Source organism: Rhagoletis pomonella, unplaced genomic scaffold, assembly GCF_013731165.1.
Source record: "Rhagoletis pomonella isolate Grant_MI unplaced genomic scaffold, Rhpom_1.0 Rhpom_scaffold_01708, whole genome shotgun sequence".
Classification (NCBI taxonomy): Eukaryota; Metazoa; Arthropoda; class Insecta; order Diptera; family Tephritidae; genus Rhagoletis; species Rhagoletis pomonella.
Genome location: NW_023460262.1, coordinates 1 through 25292, shown reverse-complemented (window position 1 = coordinate 25292; position 25292 = coordinate 1). Strand labels below are relative to the sequence as shown.

The 25292-nt window shown below is 37.4% G+C and overlaps 2 protein-coding genes across 3 annotated transcripts; one reads left to right on the top strand and one right to left on the bottom strand.

The window, feature by feature from the left end:
* Nucleotides 1-296: 296 nt before the first annotated feature.
* Nucleotides 297-16238, top strand: LOC118752640 (membrane-associated guanylate kinase, WW and PDZ domain-containing protein 1-like; the record flags this gene model as incomplete). The annotated part of the gene is made up of 7 exons (XM_036487528.1): nt 297-307; nt 7657-7661; nt 8958-9102; nt 9184-9925; nt 10395-12338; nt 12408-12705; nt 14659-16238. Coding segments are annotated over 7 exons (3615 nt in total), but the record flags the coding sequence as incomplete, so codon positions are not given.
* Nucleotides 16239-23055: 6817 nt separating this feature from the next.
* LOC118752639 (protein mago nashi) lies at nt 23056-23858 on the bottom strand. 2 transcript variants are annotated; one of them, XM_036487526.1, is made up of 3 exons: nt 23759-23858; nt 23424-23688; nt 23056-23364 (listed from the first exon to the last, which is right to left on the bottom strand). In XM_036487526.1, the coding sequence occupies exons 2-3, from the start codon at nt 23682-23684 to the stop codon at nt 23182-23184; spliced, it is 444 nt and encodes a 147-aa protein (XP_036343419.1). In that variant the 5' UTR covers nt 23685-23688; nt 23759-23858; the 3' UTR covers nt 23056-23181. The 2 variants fall into 2 exon arrangements, with proteins under 2 accessions (XP_036343419.1, XP_036343420.1); XM_036487527.1 differs by having other exon boundaries at nt 23768-23828.
* Nucleotides 23859-25292: the final 1434 nt, after the last annotated feature.

Below are 25292 nucleotides of genomic sequence, written 5' to 3'. Positions count from 1 at the left end.
TGCTTTTTCATAACTAAGAAAAACCGAAATTAAAAATTTAAAATTAAATGAGATTTGAACATGGACATTCTTTGCTGGGACCAATTGTATCAAACATCTTTGCACGCTCAGCTACAGCCAGACATGTAAATGTGCTTTCAAACGTTCAGTTTTTATTTTAATTTTATTTGTATTTACATATTTAACTTTACCTTATTTTATTCTCATTTGCTTTATTTTATATCACATTTTTTATTTTACTATTAGTTAATTTAAATTTTTAGCGTTGAATTTTTTAAAAAGCCAACAACAGCTAACTGAAAGGAAGGTAAAAAAATATAGAACTTATAAAAAAAGAATTAAAACGAAATAAATGAAAATTCAACTGGCCGTGGGACTCGATCCGCATTACTGCCGTCTGTAAGGGTAATATTATTATGCCCATATGTGTGCCAGATTATATGCATAAGCTTTGCCGTCTGCTTTAACTGCAGTTGATGCGGATCAAGTCTAGAACTAATTGCAAAAATTTATTCGGATCAAGGGAATTTTCGATGACAAACGGACAGCTGTTGTAGATTGTACAAGTAAGCAAACAAAGCAAGCAAGTTTGGCGTCCGCGTTAGCCGAGTGGTGAGAGCTGCTTCCTACAAGTCCGCAGGTCTCAGGTTCGATCCTTTGTTGGAGCGATTGCAACATTTTTTTTTTTGCTTTTATTATTTTGTTTAATTTTTTTTTTTTATTTGATGTATATTAGCGTGGGCCGAAAATCCGGTTTTTTAGAATCTCGATTGGTAATAGCAAAAATATCGTTCATTATGCTCTAAAAAATATCTGTGTGCAATGTGAAAATTTTTGGTCAATATCTTAGGCTCGCCCAAATCCATCAAAGTTCAAGTACTAAAAAAAATTTTCTTAGCTAACTTCGATTCTCTACAAATCCATATACCAAATTATGTAGGACTAATACTTTAGAAGATTAGTGCAATTTTAGTAAAAAAATGTATTACTTTATTTATTAATTTTTATTTTTTGGCCATATTAAACTTTGATGGACTTCGACGAGCCTAAGATATTGACCAAAAATTGTCATATTTCACACAGATTGCTTTTAGAGCATAGTGAACAAGATTTTTGCTATTACCAATCAAAATTCTAAAAAAGCGGATTTTCGGCCCACGCTAATGTATATATGTTTTTTTATTTTATTTATCTTACGGGTGGTATTACTACTTGCGAAGTGAATGAATTTGGCGAAACAACTAAAATATGTATTAATAGTGTTCGCTTGTACGTGCTTGTGCAAGTTCTTTGCCTCGCGAGCACTCTTGATGCTTTCTCTGTCCTTAATTCGCTTCGTCGAACCGTTCGCTTCGCCAAATTCATTCGCTTCGCAAGTGATAATACCACCCTATTATTAGTAAATTTAAATTTTTTGAGTCTAACTTTATTAAAAAGTCAACAACAAATGATAATAACGTTAAAAAATATAGAATTTATCCATAATTGAATGAGTAAAAAAATAAAAAATTCTACTGGACGTGGTACTCGAACCCACAACTTTCCGGCTCGTTAATCCGCATTGTCGCCGACTGCCAAGGCACGAGTTTGATCAGATCAACTGTGCCGTTAATCCGAATTAACGTTGCCGTCTGTTTATGCTTTAATGGCAGGCTCAGGAAAACGACGAGTTTGGGCAGTTAGATGAGCTGATGTGTGTAGAGGCTATAGTGTCGTCGGGGCATCTTATTCAAATTGGACTGAATAGTTTAACCTACCACAATATCCAGTCAAATTATCCCGAGCGTCAGGAAGCAACTCCAGCTCTTCGCCTGCGAAAGGTGGCGTTGGTCTCCGAATTCATTTTACACTCCTTTTTCTGTTTTACTTTTAATACGACTTGGTCTTATTTTCTATTACTTTTTTCTAAATTAAAGCTAGGCCTATTTTTAGCAGTCATTGTGATTTCCGACTAACAGTTCTTTTCTACAAAGAGGTTGCCGTTTCATCGCTCTCTCCTTACAGCCAGTTTCACCAGATTCATTTAAGTTAGATTTTCGAAATTTTTATTTTCACCAATCCATTTTAATTTGTTTTTAATTTTGATTTATGACCTATGCTCTTCACTTAAATAAAAATTAAGTCTGAATAACCACACTCAGAGATGTTACACGTTTAATCACCTGACCTGAGGGCTGACTTGTATACCAGCCCTGCTATTACAACACAGCGTGCTGAAGCTTTCAAAAGCTCTCTTTACAAATGAAAGCTTTGGCTGGCCTAGTCTGTTTTACAATCACTTTTTACTCACTTAAATAAATAGCTTATTGAAACTGAAAATAATTTAAATGAGAATTAAATAAAAATTTAAATTAAAATTAATTTTCACTTAAAAATGAAACTGGCTGTAGTATTTGTACGTAGAGGGCCCTGAGAATGCAACATTTTTCGGAAGAAAGGAAATCGCCATAGATTAAACCGGGTTTTTTCTTAACTTAAAAGTGGGGAACTGTTTTTTTTTTAATTGCCATTTTTAGAATAACTCGAAACCCTATTTTCGAAAAAGGCGTATAATCGAAAAACCTAGTATTTATGTATGCGCTCGTTTTATAGTGCTCTCTCATTTTACAGTGCACAGAGTTTTGCTATTCTGCCGTCAGGATTTGATTGCGGCAAGGTTGGGCTTCCCAGGCAAGAATGGGAGAAAACATTTTGTTGGTTGACTCTGCTTGTTTCCCTTATGACTCTATACTTTGAACACCTCCGCGGAAAGTTACTGGTCGTGTCGAATACTGTGACAACTGAAATGTTGTAACAGGTATATTGAATTTCAACTTAGTTAAGATGCCAATACGAAACTTAAGAATAACGAATTGGCTGGTTTTAGGGAGGAGCATCAAAACTAGCTTGTTGTATGAGGCGGTTCAACCCTGTTGAAACAGAACGTTTCCTGAGCCTACCGTTTGTTGAGCTTGATGAGAACGATTGAGGGACAACCCGATTCTAGGCAGGGCTAAGTACCCGCTACAACAGCAACAACGGCCAGAATTGGCAATGTCATCGCTAAGAAAGAATTCGCTTTGGAGATTTTGGTAGACATAAGCATCTTTTAAGCATGAAATATAATCTGCGCTCGTCGTTACGATTTGGGCAGAAGGGGGTTCAAAATGTCGCGTGTTTCATTGGAGCTGTCTTCAGGGCAGCATGCTTTATCCATTGCATTGGAATTTGTTTCGGAATTGATTTTCTTCTTTTCAAAGTTTTCTTCAAACTAATATCTAATGACCTCGACAGATTACGGTGAACAAAATACCTTCTTTGGTAAGACTTGGAGTCTATATCCGAGAGGAATCCTACGCATTTAGCCTCTTTGACAAGGCTATATCCTAGTGGACTAGAACACATAACAATCAGTGCCGTGTGAAATCTGCTTACTAAATTTAAAATAATGATTGCCATGTGCAAACTGCAACGGGCTTCTCCGTCATCATCATTGTTGGTCTTTTTACCCCGGATTATCTTCGTATCATATAAAATGAATTCTGCAGCCCATAGCTTACATTAGCTTCGCCTAGTCTGCGGTTATGCTTTTAGCCTCCTATTGTAATCTTAAGATTTCCTATGCAGTGTGGCCGTTTTGATCCAAGCGTATCAAAAGTGATACAATTTTCGATAAATTTTGGAGGGACACTTCTTTTTAAATTTTGATACTTTTCCAATCGTGTTAAAAAAATTCCCGTAGAAGTCGAAAGACTGGCCAGAGATGTTTATAATTTCATCGCGCATAGTGCTAAAAGGGTGGATGAATTTTCCAAGTACTACGTTGGTGTTAAAATCGTAAAATTTTTCGAGTGTCGAACATTCGCTGGTTATCGCTGAATCAAGCTGTTGATCGTTTAAGGCCGGTCTACATATTTAGAATTTTCGCGTTGGCGTTGATTAACAGCTGACTATGAATACACACAATAGTGAGCCCCGTTTGACCTTTCTGTTGTCAATATGTATATACCAACTAGATACGGTATTAAGTGTAACCCTAGTCTACTAGATTATTTTATCATTCCTGACAATTTATCAATATTAAAGTTGGATCAACTATCATTTATTTCGGATCACGACATAATTTTCTGCGCGCTTGATCTTAATTTTGGTCACCCCAGGACCACTGGTACTTTTTCGTATAGACACTACCGAAGGTTTGGTACTTTTTTTAATGTTAATGAAAAACTAGAATTTCTTATCAGAAACTTATTGACCCTTTTTAATAAATATGTCCCAGTACGACATATTAAAAGCACATCCTCCGTGTCATCCTGGTTTACGGGCTATGTCCGGGCTGCAATCAAGGCTCGCAACAAGGCTTTATCTGTATGGAAAAGGCATTCTAACCAAACTAACTGGAGTCTATTCAAAAATAGCAAGAAATAAAGCTACATCGGCTATAAGAGAAGTGTAGGTATTATTCGAAGAACCTTGATTCCTCCCTACCTCCTAACGTGTTGTGGTGTAACCTTAAACGCTTACGAGTATGTGGAAGTGAAGATGTCGAATGCACTATAGACGCAGATACACTCAATAAAGCGTTCATTAGTAGTCCTTTGTGTGATTTCTACCAACAATGTTTTGTCCCCTGTGATCATCTAATTTATTCTGGTAGCACATTTGAGTTCTTAACAGTGTCTGAGTGTGATGTTATTAAAAGTATTTTAAAAATAAAATCAAATTCGTGCGGTCAGGATGGTATACCGTTAAACCTTATTAAAATGGTACTACTACTATTATCAGTACACACATAATTAATCACTGTATAACCACATCGTTATTCCTGATCAGTGGAAGGTGGCTTTAGTGCGCCCTACTGCCAAGAAGAAGGGCGCCGAGACTCCATCCGACTTCCGCCCTATAAGTATTTTACCAACGTTGTCAAAAGTATTTGAGTCTTTAATGGGGGAACAAATTACCCGTCATGTGCAGGAGAAGAATCTGTTTTATCCGCTTCAGTCTGGCTTTAGGATTTGTCACAGTTGTTCAACGGCTGTGTTAAAAATTCTTGATGACGTTCGTTCTTTTTTCGACAAAGGTTACCTTACGTTACTATGTCTCCTTGACTTCTCCAAAGCCTTTGACACTGTCGACCACCATATCCTTTGTCAAGCTCAAGCGTTATTTTGGATTCAGCGAATATTCTCTGAAACTTATGACGAGTTATCTAAAGAACAGATTTCAATGAGTTACAATAGGGAATGAATCCTCACAACCAATTAAACTAGTTTTTCGGTGTACCTCAATTCTAGGACCTATATTCTTTGCCCTATTTCTTAATGATATCTTTTCGATGTGTAAATTTGTTAGTATTCATGCTCATGCAGACGATGTCCAGCCCTACTTGTCAAGTTCTTTCGAAAATGTTAATGATCTGTGTGATAAGATAAATCGGGATATTTTATCAACACTGCACTGGGCAGAAACCAGCCGTCTTTGCCTTAACCCAAATTAAACGAATGTACTGCCTATCTCTGAAAGAAAGTTGGTTGTAGATAACATTCCACCCTTTACATAGGTGACAATCCAATTGCTTTTGTAAGTAAAATTACTAACCTAGGCTTTGTAATCAACTCGAATTTAACATGTGGTGATCATATAAATATGGTAATAGGTATGGTGTATTGCGCGCTACGTAGTTTAAGACATTCGTCCTTGTTTACCCCGGTTAACGTCAGATGTAAGCTTGTCATTCAATTAATGATACCTGGGCTCGAATCGTCACATACGATATCGTATTACTCGTCACGTAAAAACACCGTTTTCGGATTATGACATACGTGAGCGTACTCTTTATCCCATTCAGCTTATACGACTGACGGTATCACGTAATTTTCTTTCCTATGGTTTTCGATCCGTGAACGGATGTTACGATTCGAGCTCTGATTTTACGCACTCTGCACTCATCTGCAACAGACTAGACTCACAGTCTGCCCATAAGGTTCAGGTTATTTTTAATAATATCATTCGGTATGTGCATGGCCTGCGTAAATTTGACCACATATCCCAGTGGAGATTTGATCTGTAGGGCTGTCAAATCCTGTAGCTCGTTTCTGTAACAATTCTCTACCAAGACGAATTGAGATATGAATTCGCCGCCCTGTTCTCTACTGCTAATTGGTAGTAAAGAATGACGTATATTCTCTATCAGTAGAGAAATAATCAGTATGAAAGAGTTACAGAAACGAGCTACTGGACTACATTGAAGCCAGAAGCTGTATCTTTCTTTATCGGCTTATGCTAACTAAAACGCCTTCATATCTCTATGAGAAGCTGAGATTTACAAAATCGTCCCGTTTATACGATTTAATTATATCCAGCTTTAACTCTGTAGCCTCGACTAGATTGTTTTTTGTGAACACTATACGTACCTGGAACTCGATACCTACTGCCGTAAGGAGTACTATAAACAAAAGTAACTAAAGAACTGTTTTTTATAATTATTTTTATCAACTTATCTGGACTGACCATCTTATTTTATTTTATTTCAAATTATAACTGCTGACGTAGCCTTAAGTATATACATATCTAAGCCTGCATTTTTAATATCAACATAGTAATGTTTTTGTAAATGTATTAACAACCTGAGTTCCACTCTATCTGTTGTACTATAAAATATTCAAAATCTCACTGTACTAATTTTCTTGTTCAATAAATGACAATAAAAATATGGACATGTCCACATATCAACGGCAACACACAAAAAGATGGACATTTATTGATGTAGAATACGTCTTACCTTAAGGTATGGGGGCTATGTTCAAATGTTGTAGTTGTAATTTTTAGAGCTTCACAAAAACGCTTATTGCACGAGAACTAATAAAGCGATTTCAAAGAAAAGTGTGGCGTTTCAAAGATAAAATTCCAAACCTGTCGACAGATTCATTTTTGTAAATAACCAATTCGGTTTCTGTCGTAAAAACAACGGTAAACATTGCCTTATTTTGGGGTCAATTTTGAGCCTTTAAAGTGCTCTAGCAACTTATTGTTGGCATATATAACTTTCATTTTCGGGATATAGGTTCTTTGGAGCAGTAGAAATATTATCGGGTACAAATTTTATATAAATTTAACAAATATTGAGCATTTTAAGGCAAAAAATTGTTGAAAAAATTTGCAAATTTTTTTCATTACCAAAATGCTCGAAAACCGCTCGAATGATTTTGTTTTTGTTTTCTTTAATCAAAAATTCAAAAGTTTTCCTTTCGTTTGGTATATGGGAAGTATTGGTTGATATCTTTTATATATGTTTATTTTATTCAAATATATGGGCATAAATGATTTTCCATACAAAATCACCTCGTCATCATTTTGCAAACACGTGCATATGTTGGAAGTGTGGGAAGGAGACAAAAAGTATGTATGCGTATGTAATGCGGCTTTTGATAAACAGAGGCGCGCTATTTATAACCTAATCGCAGCGTGTGTACATATGTAAATACATACATACGTACATATGTTGATTGCAGTTAATGTGGATCTGTTTCTATTTTTAGTAATCTATGTATGTCTATACATACATATGTACATACATATTATATATGTACATACATATATGAACACATGTATGCATAATACGCGAAGACTTTTCGAAGTGAAACAACATTTAGAAAAAGTCCAATCCAAGAATAAAAGTAAAGGTGAGGACGTACATAGATAAAGAAAAGGATAAAGGCCAAGGTAAAAATAAACACAAAAACAAAGTTGAGTAAAGATAAAGGCAAACATGAAGACCAAGGTAAATTTAAACACTTTACTTATATGTATAAGTGCAAAGGTGAAGGGGAATATGTATATGAAGAATATGATAAACATAAAGATAAAAACAAAGATAAATATAAAGAAAAAGATGCGGATACCGATAAAAGTATAGATGAAGATAGAGGAAGAAAGATTAAAATAAAGGTAGTTGTAGAGAAAAGGATATAGATAAAGGCACAGAGACTCAATCTCGGAACTATTTCGGGATTTTAGGGATTCTCGGGACTTATCGATATAATCGATATTTTGTTGGGTTTTCTTAGTGTGTGATTTCGTTTTTGACTTGGATATGCTCTTAACCATACCACGTATTCTACGTTTAAATATAGCGGCTGTATCTCCGATACAGCCTGCAGACCAAGACGAAGGCGCTGGACTGTTCCTTTTTATACTAGAACCCAGTTGAACTCATACATGCGACACATTTTCGATATTATCATTATACTAGTACCAAGTACAACTCATACGTACTATATGTACCTTTTTTGCAATTAATAAATGTAAATTTTTTTTGAAAATGGTTTTTCATAAATATTATTGGTTTTATTCAATAATGATACTTTGATACTTAAAATAAAAAAAAAAAGTAATATACATATATTGATAAATTTTAAGTATCTTCTTGCTACAATTTTTCACAATCCCGAGGCCACACTGTTCCTATGTATTGCAGGGCGAAACCCTTTTTAGTTCTTGCTGGTATGTCCCTGGCCTGAACGAGTTTGAGATTTAGACGCAACTTAAGCACTTACCTCAGTGATGTCCTTACGCAGAATTTCTTTTAACCATTCGTCTTCGCATCGGACTAGGCTATGGCTTGTAATGAAATGCTCAGAGTCGAATCGTTATCGTGGTTGACTAGAATTCGCTATATTACCGAACGGGTTTGACACAGATAAGTGCCTATACAGCCGTTGCTTTTGCAGCAGTGTAGCACATTCTTTGATATAACGCGCGTATCTTTGCAGGGCTTGGGACCATTCGTAAATTTTTTTGTTTGTATCTCCTGCTTTGCTATTTTGAATAAAATAATCTCCTGTATCCGAATATGAATCCCGATTTACTCTATCAAGAAGTAAAAACATTCATACCGAAATTTATTTAAAAATTAGAAAACTCTTAAGTTGTTTAACACTATTGTTATTTAGCTGTCACCGGAATCACCTTTTTTGCAGAAAACTTGTTACAAAACTGCTATAATGGCGGTACTACAAGCGATATTCTTGGGCCAGAAACTGACGATCCTGGTGATGGTTTGGGCCCATTACCACCAAAGTGGGAGACAGCTTATACTGAACGTGGTGAATTATATTTCATCGAGTAAGTTGTCATTTCCTGTTTTGATTATAACAGAATAGTATTCAATATTAGCGATCATTATACCTCTTCCTTATCTCTTAGTCACAACACTGGCACCTCACATTGGCTCGATCCGCGACTGTCTAAATTCCAGAAGAAGTCGCTTGAAGACTGTGGGGACCATGAACTGCCTTACGGTTGGGAAAAAATCGAAGATTCTCTCTATGGCACTTATTATATAGATCATGTCAATCGACGCACTCAATATGAAAATCCCGTATTGGAAGCTAAACGGCGAGCAGCTGAGCAGAAACAAAAACAGCAAAATCAACCGCCACCGCCAGCGCACACCCATTCACAAAACCAGCAAGTAGCCAGCAAATTACAGCAGTCGCCGCCACCTAACCAGCAGTTGCAACAACGATCGCAAACACCTTCAACTCAATTGCCGTCTTCAAACTTAAATGGTAGCAATGCGATTGGTGGTAATGATGTCGATCGGGTCACTACGGTGGGTATCAGTATGGTAGATGTAGCGCAACGTGGCATGCAACCACCTCCACCCAATGCGAGTTTACCAACGCCACCAACGGCAATGTTGCCATACAAGTTCACGCGAAATCCCAGCGAGATGCAGGGCGAACGTATCACAGCGTCGCTGATAAAGTCAGCGCGTGGCCTGGGCATTACTATAGTGGGCGGTGATGACGGTGCCGAGGAGTTCCTGCAAATCAAATCAATTGTACCACACGGACCGGCGTGGCTGGACGGCCAGTTGCAAACCGGCGACGTGCTGGTATATGTGAATGATACTTGTGTGCTCGGATTTACTCACCACGAAATGGTGAGTTTGGGTATATAAATATACATAAATTAGGATCAATTTTATTTTATTTAAAATTTTTCATTTTATTCCTCAATTTTTTTATTTTATTTCTTATTTTTTAAATTTTATTATTTTTATTTTATTGCAATTTTTTTATTTTATTCCTAAATTTTTTGTTTAATTTCTTATTTCTTAAATTTTATAATTTTCTTATTATTTTTTTATTTATGTACATATGTATGTATCAGTATTTTTTAATTTACTTTATTTAATTTTTTTTATTTATTTAATTTTTTTCATTTTACATTTTTTACATTTGTTATATTTATTTTTTATTTTTATTTAATTTATTTGTTATATTTTTTTTTAATTTTTTTTTTATAATTTTTTAATTTATTTATTTTATTTGTATTTATTTATTATTAATTTTTTTATTGCACGTGAAATATTCGTCAAATGTGGAAATTATAAAACAAAACTTTGTTAGGTCAACATTTTCCAATCCATTTTGCCGGGAGAAACCGTTACTTTAGAAGTATGTCGCGGCTATCCTTTGCCATTCGATCCCAATGACCCGAACACAGAAGTGGTCACGACTATAGCTGTGGACGGCATGAGTGTTGCAGCGACAGACAAACAGCGACGGATGTTGCTGGATCTGCACATGGATGGAAATTACAATTTTCTTGATAATAGTGGTGGAGGGGAGGGCGCTTCAAAAGCCCATTCGTACAATCACATACGTAGTCAGCACTCACCTGCCTCTGGCGGCTTGAATGATGGCTTCATATTAATGAAAAAGCCAGAGCCCCAAGTGCATACGTTTGCCATTGTAAAGGGATCCATGGGGTTCGGCTTTACCATTGCCGACTCCGCTTACGGACAGAAGGTGAAGAAGATCCTTGACTACAATTCTTGCACTCAACTGCAAGAAGGCGATGTTCTATTCGAGATCAACGGCGTCGATGTGCGCCAACAGAGTCATCTCGAAGTTGTGCAAATACTGAAGGATTGCTCGAAAACCGAACCTACCAATGTCAAAATTCAACGTGGCGGTCCATCCAACAACAGTGCCAGTGCGTCGCCATCCGGCGCCATATATAGTACCGTTACAAGTAACCCACCACCTACCAGCACCTCAAATAGTAACCAAGGGAATGTCGCAAAACTACGTAAAAACTTCACTTCGGCACTATTTCGCAGCAAGACACCGACCGCAGATCTCTACAGCACTCAGCAAAAGGAGATTCTACCGGTACGCCCTAAAACGCCATTGGTAGATACGCGGCGCACACGAGCGCAGACACCTAATGATGAGATCCAACATGGTAAAGATATCAACGATGGCACTTCTTTGGGAAAAGACGATGGTAGATTGTCTACAAGTAAAACCCAATTGGAGTCGGGTACACTCAAATCAACAAGTAGTCTTCAAGAGATCGAAGCAATCAGTCAAGAGATACCGTTTTTGGATCCGTACCCGAAATTAGTCACCAGTCTTAGTGAGAGATTGGCTGGAGCATCGCTTCTCTCAGAAATTACCGGAAATACTGGCTCTAATGGTGTTAGTGCAGGCTACCACCACTCCGGGGGACTCTCACTGCCGCCCAGTGTTGTTGACTCAATGCGTTACGATCACCAAGAGTACGTAACAGCTGGCGTGCGTGGTGGCAATGTGATCTACGGCATTTCACCACATCCTTCCAGTATGAATAATTTCTATGCGACGCAACAGTTGCCCACACCTCCTCATCTGAATATATCTGCTAGCAGCTATTCGCCATCCACATCGCTCAGTCTGACAACAACTTCTGCCACACAGCATCATCATCCACTCCAATTGCCGCCACCACCACCGCCTCATCCACACCCCCACATATCACAGTACTCGCCCGTACCGTTGCATGCTACAACACCTCTGCAGGCGGCACACATACAAAATGAACGTATGCAGAAGCGTGTAAATGAGCTTTTAAGCGATCGTCGTCGTGTTGGCTTTTCCGCGCTCGATGTACTGCAAGCGCAAAAGCATCCGCCTGCGATGTATGGTCATCACCAACTGCTGCAACAGCCTCCAATGAACCAGCAACATTCTCCTGCTGTTAGCAGCGTTTCGCAACAAGCACCGCTCTCCTGGCTGGGAGCTGGAGTTTACCCTAACACATCACAAGCATCTCCTGGTGGTAATTTGCCGTACATGCAACGTAACGGTGGTGCGCTGGATACTCGGGATGAGTTGTCTACGGATCAGTATGAGCTAAGCGAGGTTACACTGGAGCGGCAGGCCCTAGGCTTTGGGTTCCGCATTGTCGGCGGCACAGAAGAGGGCTCACAAGTGACAGTGGGTCACGTTGTGCCAGGCGGAGCTGCGGATAATGATCACCGTATTAATACTGGCGATGAGATACTCAGCATAGATGGAATCAATGTGGTAAGTAGTGTGGTATGATATGCTGTCTGTTGCTTTGTATTTTTTTTACAATTTGATTGTTTGGTAAAGGTAAATTCGTCGCATCACAAAGTGGTTTCACTGATGGGCGAGGCGGCACTGCGCGGTCAAGTAACGATGATATTACGTCGTCGATTAATATTATCACAGCAGCCGCACCTGATGCATACACAACAGCACCAACAACAACAACAGTTGCCCTTGCCCTTGGCGCCGCCGACGGCGTTAGCTGTGCCTTTACGAAGCGCGTTTCGCTACCCATATGACGTAATAGTTGGCCGACATGAGTCCGAAGGCTTCGGTTTTGTAATAATTTCATCTTCGAATCAGTTTTATGGTTCCACAATCGGTAAGTTAGAAATTTTTTATTCTTATATACAAAACACCGAAAGTTTTGAAACTAAAAAAATATTTTCTTCCGACTTTAGGCCTTAAATTTACGCCTTTAACATAGTTTATTCTCTTAAACCTAGACAAGTCTTGAAAACCACGAAAGTCTTCAAACTGAATGAGTTTTATTAGGCTGGGTTATTACTATCGTATAAGAGAAACGACTACATTCAAGAAAAAGAAGGTTGCTACTATCAGGCTGTGAAGGTGCTCTTTTGTGCTAATCTGAAACTGAAATTAATTTTATGTGGGAAATCTGTACATATCTGGTTTCAAAACCGCTAGTTTGTAATTTGAAAACTGTAAAACTTAGATATCAAACTAGTCGTGACTTTTGTCAAAAATTTGGCATTTGCGTTCTTTTATAATCTCTATACATAGCGTTAAAATAACCTACCACAAGCGTAGGCGATGAGGAATTAATTTGAAGAGATTGAATCGGCGACTGAATGCTCATCTGGCCGAATACACGAATTTTTCGATTCCTCGACGTTCTCAGGAATTGAAATTGTTTTTCCACCAACTTTAACGAATTTTGCATTTGTATAAAGTCCAGATTTCATAGCAACTGAACCAAATTTTGCGCTGCTCAATCTAAACCCCGTGCTTATCCTCTCTATACCAATACTGCTATGCTTGTACGTTGAAGTCCGTCTCGGTGGCATCGAATTGATTCCAATTTATTAGTAGGATAGAAAAGTAGCTTTTAGCCCAAGCAGTGGAAATGAGACAGCCTTGTAATGATCGACTTCACATTCAGCCTCATTGCGAGAGTCGTGTCGAATGCAAGTCGTTTTTCGAGAGTCGAATCGTATCGAAAATTTCATGTCATTGCCTAAAATGTCGACTGCATTAGAACGGAAAAACTTGGCAGCACAGCATAGTTTTCGACGATCTTCGTCGTTTACTTATTTCAGCACGTCAGTAAACAATTTACGACTTACGCAATGAGGCGGATTATCTATCTGAAAAAGCGGGTCGAGGGCTAGAGATTAAAGGTAGCAGCAACAAGAGTCGAGTAAATTTTTACGATCCCTTAATCTGAAAAAGTCCAATATTTTTTTTTTTTTTTGAATCTTCTCTTTTAATTTGTGATTTTGCATCTTTTGTTTATTATTATTCACCGACTTAAAAAAAAGGTGGATGTTATCAATTCGTCGGAATATTTTTCTATATATGTTACCGCATAACTTTAACCTATTTCTATAATTTTCTTTTAAGGAAAGGTGGTACCTCAGAGGTGGTACCTCAGAGGTGGTCCCATACTAATTTGATTTAGATCCGATCATTGGATCATGAAGAAACTAACGGTAGTCTTAAATTTTTATATGAGAATTGAAGCCGGTTTTGTTTTTGCGTGTTTTTATTTTTTTTTATTCTACTATTAATATTCAACAATTTTATTGAGCTTGACACCGTTTTTTTAACGAAAAATTATTGTGGAGAAACAACAACAGTTTTTAAAAAAGGTGGAAGTTTTAGCTGCTATTTCAGAGATCACCACATCTCATTAGACTTCCCCGTCGAATTTACTGGGACTTGGATTTTTCAATTTAAATTGTTATTAGGCAAGAAAACAAACAAAATTTGTATATTTAATATTTTCAATTGTTTTTCGATTTTGTGTTTAGCTTTTTTTGGTTGATACATTTTTTTGTTGATTCGTTTATGTTTATTAATGTTATTTGTTTATAACTGTTTGTTGTTTGTACATATGTATGTATGTGTTTTTCTTTTTAATTTATGGTTTCTTAAGATTTTTGTTTCCTTACATACATTTTTGTTTTTTTGTGTGGCTTTTTCTGTTCTTTTTTTAATTAATGCAGATATTAAAACTACAACCACAGTTTTATCCTTCGATAACCCAACTAATTTTATATGATTGAAAAATTCTTTTTATTTTTGTCTACAGGCAAATTGATACCTGGCAGTCCTGCCGATCGCTGTGGTGAATTAAAAGTAGGTGATCGTATTATCGCTGTGAACCGCATTGATATTGCCGGCATGTCACATGGTGATGTGGTCAATCTCATAAAGGAATCCGGTCTCCATGTACGTCTTACAATCGGTTGCCCGAAAGACACATTGCAGACACCAACAACTACTGGCGGCACATCGACATCAGCTCTACTCACCAACTCTGCACAAGTGTCACCAGGTCAGCTATCTCAAACACAACTCTTGTATACACCTTTAGCAACACAACAACATAAACCACGCACATCGCCAAACTTTTTGCCCAGCAACGATGGCAGTGGTCCTTCCTACTTTGTTGAAAACCCTAGAACAAGTGCGGCAGCTATCTTACCGCAACAATCTCCACAACTACAACAGCAACAACATCATCAACAGCAGCAACAGCAGTTAGCACAACATTTATGACTTTGAGACTTTCAAATAAGACTCTATAAAAGCTTCCTTTAACGTAGGAACGCTGTTTATGCACACATAAAAAATACGAATGACATTTCTTAGGTGAATCGGATTTATTAACCGACTACAAAAAGGAAGATTTTATCAATTCCTCGGAATATTTATGTTTTTGTATGTATGTTGCCTGATAACTTTGGGCCACGTGAACCGTCTTTGGTTCAATTCCATACACCGGATCATGAAAAAATTAACTGTACCCTTAAATTTCTATATGAACATTGAAGCTGTTTTTTTTTTTGGCTTAAAAGTTACTTGTTTATGATAAACATTTGTATGCAGGCAAGGCACTTGAAACAGGTAATAACTGTACTCCTAAATTTTTATATGATGCTTAAAAATTACATATACTTACTTATATATACATGTACGCGAATCAGAGTCCTATGGAAAAATGATGTAAATTTTTATTGCGTTTCTAATATGAAATATCCCGGTTCACAGTGCGGCCAAAATTCGAAACTTTGAAGAAATGATTCGAAATTTCGTACAAGGGGGTTTTCGGGGTCACTTCCCAATAATCATTAAGGTGAACGTTCGAAAATGGCCTTCGATATCCAATATGCATATCGAACTTAGAACGAAAACCAACTTCAGTTTTCCAATACACTCGAGATGGGTTCGAAAAAATGGAAACCATGGTAACAAGGGAGAAAGTGAAATCCAGCTAATTCTCGAAGGGAAATATAACACAATCACTCTCTCTCATTAAAATTTCAATCCGAGAATGGGCTGGACTTCGGATCCATAACTTGAGACTCGAAAAAATATTCCTTTTCCAATCATTTTCGAATTGCTGACCAAACCCAATGTTTATGGGGTTATTACAAATCCGCTGTCAGAATTGCGAAATTCCAAATGGCGGATCCAGTATGGCGTCTGGTAAATTTCAAGCTTTTTAATTAGATTTCTTAGAACGATTTGAGTATAAAGTTTTATAACCCACAAAATTTTAGTGTCACAAAGTGCCAGGTTGAAGTAGCTAGGTATTTCCGTTAATTTTTGTGTTTTTTTTTTTTTTGTTGACGGTGCCATTCATTTTCTTCCATACGAAATATGTTCGATGATATGAAGAAAATGAGCAACACCTTCAACAAAAAAAAAATCCAAAAATCAACCGTAAGTCCACTTGCACTTAAAACTGCATACTCAAAATCTTTCTGCGAAATCAAATTTAAGAGCTCGAAACTATTACATACAGGTGAAGCTAATACAAGCGTATTAAAAATAAATACATACAAATTTCAGTGGCAGATTTTATTCAGTAGGTAATACTTTTCTAAGTTACCTCCAATAGGTTTAAAGGCAGCATCCGACAGCGTGTTATTACTCAAATTTTTTAAAGAACCAAAAATGTCTAATGTTATGATTGGGCAAAGACCACATTCCGACTGAAAATAAAGAATCCCTTGGGTTACCGCCCGTTACTGTGAACGGTGTTCGCTTCTTAGATAATCCCTTTAGCCAACTTAATGATGAAAAAGCCCTGTCTAGATACATTTTTTTTTTAAATTTTGGCCGCACTTGTGCCCACTTGGACCCACTTGCAAATGTAATGCTTGGGAATGCAAAAAGTAGTGGATAGCCCCTATAACTTATGCACGAAAAGATGCAAGAGTTTCTGTACAGAAGGTCATACCACATGTCGCTTTAGAAACTATAAATGGAATAAAAAAATTAAGAAAAAATAAAGTTCGTGGCGTAGGTTTTGAATCCGCGACCAACAAGTTGGCTTACTATACATTATTACTTACTATACATTATCCGTTCGCTTACATTGCGATGCATCTTTTCGTTCAACCGTAGTTGTTAATCTTTTCTTGGTAGAAAAAGGTAATGCATTCCCATTTTCCCACTGGGATTTGTCCTTATTATACATACATAATTACATATTTGCAAACAATAACGTAAAGAGGTTGCGTTTATGTTGAAAACATTGGTGGGGTTGTGCCAACGATTCCAACACCATCTTTTGAAAATAATAAATACATATTTACATACAGATGCAGATGAAACTCAATTTCTGGTTTTCAATTTTTCTTTCTCAATAGGGCGTTATAAACCTATTAGCATTATTTTTACAAAAATGTCCCAAAGACTGAAATTAGCCGTGTGCGCTTTTATGTATATTGCGTGTTAAGCCACAAAACCAATATTTTTAAATCTACACTTTACAATTTAGTATTCTTTTTTATGAATGCACAAATTGGTTATTATTTTTGAAAGCAAAACTTAATGTTAAAATTTTGTTTATTCCATCGTGTACAATCTTATTACATTGCAGTTATATGTAGTAGCATTTATATACAGCATATCTTAAAATAAGTTTTAAAAATAAAATATATTTGTATTAAAACTATTTCAAAGTTCTATGCATATTCATTTGATGCTCTTTTTGAAAAACGTTCTTCAATTAGCATAGTAATTTTTTGCCTTAAATGTTAGTCTTTTAGATGCAATCATATTTATATAATTATTACATAAGTACAGTCAACATTATTCTAATGAATTTACATTTTCGCTCAAATGTTGTTGCACATGTACATTATAAAGCATGTTATAGTCTTAAGTCCCCAGTGTACTTATAGTTAAGTTAATAATAATAAAATTTACGTTGATAATATTTTGTTCTGAGATTTACACATAATTTAAACTGTTATATACACACATAAATAAAGTAAGGAAATAGCCTAGGACTATTCTTAGCACGGTCTTATATTGAAAATTAAATATTGCACTGAAATTTATTGAAAATTAATATTTATACACAAGTATACATAATCATCGCAATTAAGTTTTTATTAATTTGAATATTGTAATGAAAATGAAATGTACTTCAAAACTTTTTGTATGAAAATAAAATAGAGCAAAAGGAGTTTTATGACATATAACCTATTGCCCTTATTATTCTTAATGCCTTTTTGGTAGCAATTCAGCTACCGAGCTGATGTTACGGTGGGCTTTAATCTTTCCAGGTTTTATAATTTTAAAATTGTGGTTCTTGTTGCTGCGGCTGTTGTTGTTGTTGTAGCGGCACTACTAAGCCCCGCCTGTTTCGGGTCAACTTTTAATCATTATCGTCAAGCTCAACTAACGGTAGGCCGAGGAAACGAGCTGTTTCGATGGGGTCGGACCAAAGGGAGAGGGGTGTTAGTTGTGTCGGATTGAGCTGGCCTTTTGAGAGGTGGTTGGTGTCGTGGGGGGAGTCTCCACATGCCGGGCACTCATTTGGGATGTTTGGGTCGAGTCTGGTTATAAATGATATATTTTGAAATTTAACACAATAAAACCACGTTTCCTGTAAAAAAAATTAATATTGAGAAAATTTACCATTTTACAGTTTATTTTATCCTCCCATTCGTTAAAAATATCTATAAAATTATCGATGACAAGATCGATAAATAATCGATAAAAAATTTATAACAAAATCGATAAATAATCGATAACAATAACGATAACAAAACTCGAAAAATCTCTAAAATCCCAAAATAGTTCCCAGAATGAGTCTCTGTGTCTCTATCTATATCATTTTCTCTATAATTACCTTTATTTTAATCTATCTTCCTCTATATTCATCTTTACTTTTAGCGGTATCCTCATCCTCATTATTTTCTTTATATTTATCTTTGTTTTTACCATTATGCTTATCATTTTCTTCATCTACATATTCTCCTTAACTTTTGCCCTTATATAAGTAAAGTGCTTAATTTACCTTGGTTGTTGTTGTTGTTGTTGTTGTTGTAGCGGCTACAACAACCCCGCCCAGGACGGTTAGCATCTCAGTCGTTGTCGTCAAGTTCCACTAACGGCAACCCTAGGAAGCGTGCAGCTTCTGTGGGGTTTGTCCACAGGGACAAGGCCGTTAGGGTTGTCGGGTTTTCCGGGCATGCGAAGAGATGTTTCGAGTCGTGTGGGGTCTCTCCGCATGCCGGACACTCATTCGGCACATCCTCATTCAACCTACTCAGGTAGGAGTTCAACCTGCTGCAGTAACCGGAGCGAAGTTGTGCAAGTGTTGTGCGTGTCTCCCGAGGCAGATGAAGCTCCGTCTCGTCTATGTCCGGGGGTGGTATGCCTAGAACGGCATTCACAGGTCTAGAGTCTACATAACTCGAGACTGAGTCCCTGTGAATGCCGTTCAGGGCCTGTCGGTACGCTGTCGGGTCCAGAGGTTGCTTAATGAACCTCTGGACTTCGTCCGTCAGTTCATATAGATGCCTCCTGACGTGCCTAGGCGACGGCTCCTCTGCAAGCAGCTGTCTGCTTGGGTGGCCACTTCTGTGGCTCCCCCTCAGGAACTGCTTGCAGAGCATTATATTGTGCTCCTTTACAGGGAGCATTTGCGCCTCGCCGTGCAGGTGGTGTTCAGGCGACATCAGGAGGCATCCTGTCGCTGTCCTGAGTGCGGTGTTCTGTACAGTCTGTAGCTTCGTCCACTGCGTCCTACTAGTCCCTGGCGACCACACTGGCGCTGCGTAGTTCAAAACCGGCCGGCCTATTGCCTTGTATGTTGCCAGCAACGTTTCTTTGTCTTTGCCCCAAGTACTGCCGGCTAGCGGCTTGAGGACCTTGTTGCGGCTCTGTACTTTATTGACAATAGCGGTTGAGTGCGCAGAGAAGGAGAGCAGGCTGTCGAATGTTACTCCGAGTATTTTGGGGTTATTCACCGTCGGAATTGGTGTGTCATCGACGTGAATCCCCAGCGGTAGCCTGACCTCCGTCGTCCAGGTTGTGAACAGGGTCGCGGAGGATTTCATAGGGGAGAGGGCTAGACACTTTGCAGTGAAGAAGCGAGAAAGTTCGGAGAGATACCCGTTTACTTTCGAACACAGGTCATCAATTCCATTCCCAGTCGCCATGATCGAGCAATCGTCGGCATAAGAGACAATCGAGACTCCCTCTGGTGGTTGAGGGAGCTTTGAAATGTAAAAGTTAAACAGTAGCGGGGAAAGGACACCACCCTGAGGAACCCCCTGTTTTATTTTTCGCTGCTTACTCGTTTTGTCTCTAAACATTACCGACGAATGTCGACCACTCAGATAATTTGCCGACCACCGTTTGAGCCTCTGTGGGAGAGAGGAGGCTTGCTTGTTGTTGTTGTTGTAACAGCATACAAACTCCCCAAAGACTTTTTGGGGAGTGTTGCTGGAGTGACAGTCCTTGGCCAGATATAAATCTGGGTCGTTCCGGTTACGTAGACCCGACTGTCGTGGGAACGGGAGGCTTGGTCTTCATTCTTGCCTTTATCTTCACACATCTTTGTTTTTCTTTTAATTTTTACCTTTGCCTTTATCCTTTTCTTTATCTATGTCCGTACTTACCTTTATTTACTTTCATTCTTGTATAGGCCCTTTCTAAGTTTTGTTCTTTAGCCCTTTATTAGCAAGTTTTTGTTAAATTAATAACATACATTCAAGAAGCACTTGTTTCCGTCCCAACGATTTCCGTTGCACCATTTCCGTGTGCAATTTCCGTTGAATTCGCCAATTTACTCCCGACCAACCCACCGCCGCTAGAGAAGTTTCACTTCAAAATATTTTTTCTCGAATTCAAAACTATCTTATCTTTTAAGTTGGAACCAACAATACATACCTTGCAAAATTTTGATGACCAGGTGGTCCACTGGGTCGTAGTTTTAAAGTATGTGCAAAAGGACCAGGCTGCTTACTAGTAACTTGTTAACCTTTTCGTGGCCCATCGGCAATGGCCAGGGTCCAAAAGTAGTAGTTGTCTAGGTGGTCACATGTTATGCAGCGGAGGGCCAGAAGTGGCCCCATTTATGCAGCCTTGGACCAGAGGTGGTCAGGTCCAATGACATCGCAATGTTAATGTAACCATATTTTCTCCATATATTTGGTCCATTTCGGTTACTAGTGTTGGTTACAAAGTAGCGTGGTCCTGTTCTAGTGTTTAACCTAGTCCCACTTTTTGCAGGGAACCTACAAAATTTCAATGAAATCGGTTAAGCGGTTTCGGAGATTAGCGTAAACGAACACAGTGACACGGGATTTATATGTATATATTAAGATTACGGTTCCTGATTATTGATATGTATCATCGAAATCCGACCGTAAATAAGAATTTTCTGAATAACTGGACTTGGATCCAATATCTCGTTTTCGTAAAGGCTCGGCCAAACACTAACATATGTGTAAGCGCCAATCTATATATATATATATTTTACATTCAGATTCATACTTGTGAAAAACTTGTGATATACTAACTCGTGCGACGAGTATTTCTATCATATAATTATTTATATTAGGGATGTTTTGAATGTGGAATTTTAGACATCCGCGGATGCGAATGCGAATGTGAAGTATTTTAAGAAAAAATTAGGTGAGTACATTAGTAGATTTAGGTAAATAAAAAATTAGTAATTTTTAATAATGTTTTTTTTTTATTTATTTAGTACTTAAATTAAAAATTTGGAACGTTGCATTTAATAAAGAGTAATTCTGCTGCCTTTTCGGGTTACAGCCTGCTTCTTAAAGGGTCGTAAATCAAACCTGTGCCACTAAATAACTACTCGCTCGAGGCGACAAAATGGAAGAACTAGAAACTTGAAAAAAATTGTTAATTCTTTTCGATTGAGATGACTTTCAGTTATATATTTTTTTTATTGCGGTGCAATAATTCCTTTTTGAGGATTGCATCGGGGATGCAAATGTCGAATATATGGCGGAGTTGCATCTTCTCAATCTAGCATCGTGGCAAGATCGTTGTTTAAACACCGTTGTTTTCCAATTTTGAGAACCAATTCTTTAGTTGTTTCAGAATTTGGGAAACCTGTTACGTCATCAGCGTTTTTCGATTTTAGTTTTTGTAAGTCATCTTTAATCCTGTCTTCTGTAACTGGTTTGAAAAATGTGTGCTTATAGCGAGGTTCTAATTAAAAATGCAAAAAAAAGCCACAACTAACTAAAATTTTTTATTGCATAAAACGATGTGGGGACTTATGATTCCATAAAATGCATCATAATCAATCAAAAACTGAATTTCGGATTTTTGGTTAGTTACGGCTTTTTGTATTTCAGCGGCGATGTGAGTTACGCCCTTTCCATATCATACTAACGATTAAAAATTAATATAAATGTTATTGTTTTCGAGCTGAAAGACTAATAAAAGGAAACACTAAGAAAAAGTAGTAAAAATACTAGCGATGCATCCAGTTTTTTCTCAACAGACCTTTGACGAATAATATTCGATATTTACATAATTCTTACCGAATTGAAGGTTATCTTTTAACGCACAAATATTCGATTCTCTTTATAGCTAGACGTTGAACATTTCTGCTGGAAATACCTTTTAAAGGATCTTACTCTTTGACTTTAAATTATAAAAGATGGGGAACGAAGGGGGACAATTTTTAAGTAGCATCTCCACAAGAAAAAATGATGGCGTTCCCACGACAGTCGGGTCTACGTAACCGGAACGACCCAGATTTATATCTGGCCAAGGACTGTCACTCCAGTAACTAGTAACTGGGGAACTAGTATGCTGCTACAACAACAACATGGCTACAATTTGTCATTTTGTTCGCCAGATATACGTTTTGTCAGTGCACTTGCACAATATTCCTTGATTTATATCTTTACAATGATTAACAAACTAGCTAGTATTAAGGATCTCAATACAGCAGCATTCTCTAAAGATTTTTGTGAACGTTTATAATATAATGTTACAACAATAACTATCAATCAACACCTACACAGCACGTTCCTACGGCAGTCTGTGGGTCTACGTAACCGCAAAGACCCAGATTTATATCTGGCCAAGGAACACATCTCAAAACTCTTTTGGGGAATTTGTATACTGTTACAACAAGAACAACATATACAGCACCTAATTTGCATACGAAGGTGGACCATGAAAGTTCATTGTAAAACAAGAATTTGAATGATTTATTTATACTTTAATTCAGATAAAAGCAAATTATTTTGTCAGTACAAAATGGAAAGTTAAATATGTATGTGTGTATAAATGATGCTACTAAATTACACTATTATATTGGCTTAATTTTGAAGTGCAGTCCAATTAATGAAAACACCAAGCACTTTAAATCTTGGACCAAATAGTAAAAGCAACGTAGACCTTCCGGATCTTTTGACCGGTTTACATCGACAAGAGATCCTGTCTTCGAGGTAGTGAAGGATATATGTTCATCACCAATGACAATTTCCAATTCCTAAGAGCATAATTTATGTTAGGTGCATGCTATTGATATTTCAGTTTTCATTCACTAACCTGTCTGCCCACACGATCCGGTGGAGGCCAGGGTGAATCATCTTCAGCCATAATTTCAGAATCTAATATTATTCTTTTTAACTCTTCCATTACAGACTGATGTACAAAGGCTTCTTTGCGGATCATTGTATCGTTTTTGTAGTTAGAATTGTTGGCATACCGCAATTTACCATCCGGCCGGAACTCGAACTCCAGAAATTCATGACCGAATTTGCCTTTGTGGCCGACGTAGTATCGTAAATAGAAATCCTCTGTTGACATAATACTTTATATATAATGTTAGCAATTAACTTAGATATGTGCGATAAATAAATCCATTCATTTGCGTTATTTACCTAGCTAACCTCTTTTCTCCAAATTTGTATGCCGTGCGAAATGTCAAACTTTCACCTTTTTATTCACGAATGTTGCCAGAGTACTATAATTAACAAATTCACAACATTAGGCCCCTTTCACCAAAGAACCTTAATCAAAGAACGTAAATCTATAAGAAGTGACAACTCGTTACTTTGAAAATGTGTCGCCAAAGAACGTAAATCTACGTAAACCATGTTGCCAAATTACATTTGTTGTAAAACCACTTATGTATGCGATTTTAGAAGTATGGAGTTAACATCAAAATATCATGTGCCATTTGTGCAAAACATGTATGTTTATTTTGTTTTTTATTAAAATAAAATCTTAATCAGCTAGGTAATAATTTAAAAGTTGGAAAGAGCACTGCGATTTAGAAGTTTAGAGAAATAATGGCCAAAGAACGTAAATCTATAAGAGGAGACAACACGTTATAATTGTAGCGAGTGTGAACATCAGGAGCGTGCCTTCTCTTTTCATCTAATCACAAAACGTATTTGGGCAAAAGAGAAAGCACGCTCCTGATGTTCCGACTCGTTACAATTATAACGTGTTGTCTCTTCTCTTCCATATTAAAGAGGAAGTTTGTACAGCTCTTACATAGCGCGTGAATTTAATTCCCATACATTTGTTCAAAATTACGAAAGAGAGAAAATCTGTGCACTTGCGCATGTTAAATGCCGATGGCAAACAAACAAAAAGAATCGCGGCCATCTTTTTTGTTATTTTATCTCTTTATTTCAATAACCAATCGCTTTTTCTTGCTTTCTTTGTCGCCGCAAAACCCAATTTGCGGTGAATTCATTTACAGAACTTGATTTCAAAACGGACGCAAATTCCTCTTGCAAACCTTCTAGACTCACTCGCCACACCTCAGCGCGTTGTCTCTTCTTGTAGATTTACGTTCTTTGGTAGCAGTACATTTTCAAAGTAACGAGTTGTCGCTTCTTCTCGACAAAGAACGTAAATCTATTACGTTCTTTGTTTAGTTTTACGTTCTTTGGATAACTTCCTTTGGTATTGTTACGATTATCCTTGAACCCTCGTCCGGATTACCCAAATACGCTCGGGCTCGTATCGCTGGATTGTTAAATAAATGCTAACGTTGACCAAATTGTAGTACAATTAACTTTATTGTACAACAAACAATTTACAATACTTGCTAATACAGTAAAAAACACTTTACAATACTTGTTAAAGCAATAACAACGCTTTACTACTTGTTAACACAATTAAACTTATAGCTTGCTTATTCGCCACTCAATTCTCCGCTCACTTTACTTGTAGCTTGCTGACTTGTAACTTCGTAACTAACTCACCTCGTGGTGGCGGCGCCCTTATATACCTGCGCTGGCACTTATGGCAACTCTAGAACATTCTGAAGTTTATCGCTCATTCTCTTTCTCTCGCTGTTCGCAGTGTTCATCCAACTTGACGTTTCTCTTTGTGGAACATTCTACGTCATTCCTCGAACATTCTGCCTATTTCTCGTTGTTCGCTTTGTGTTGCCGCAGT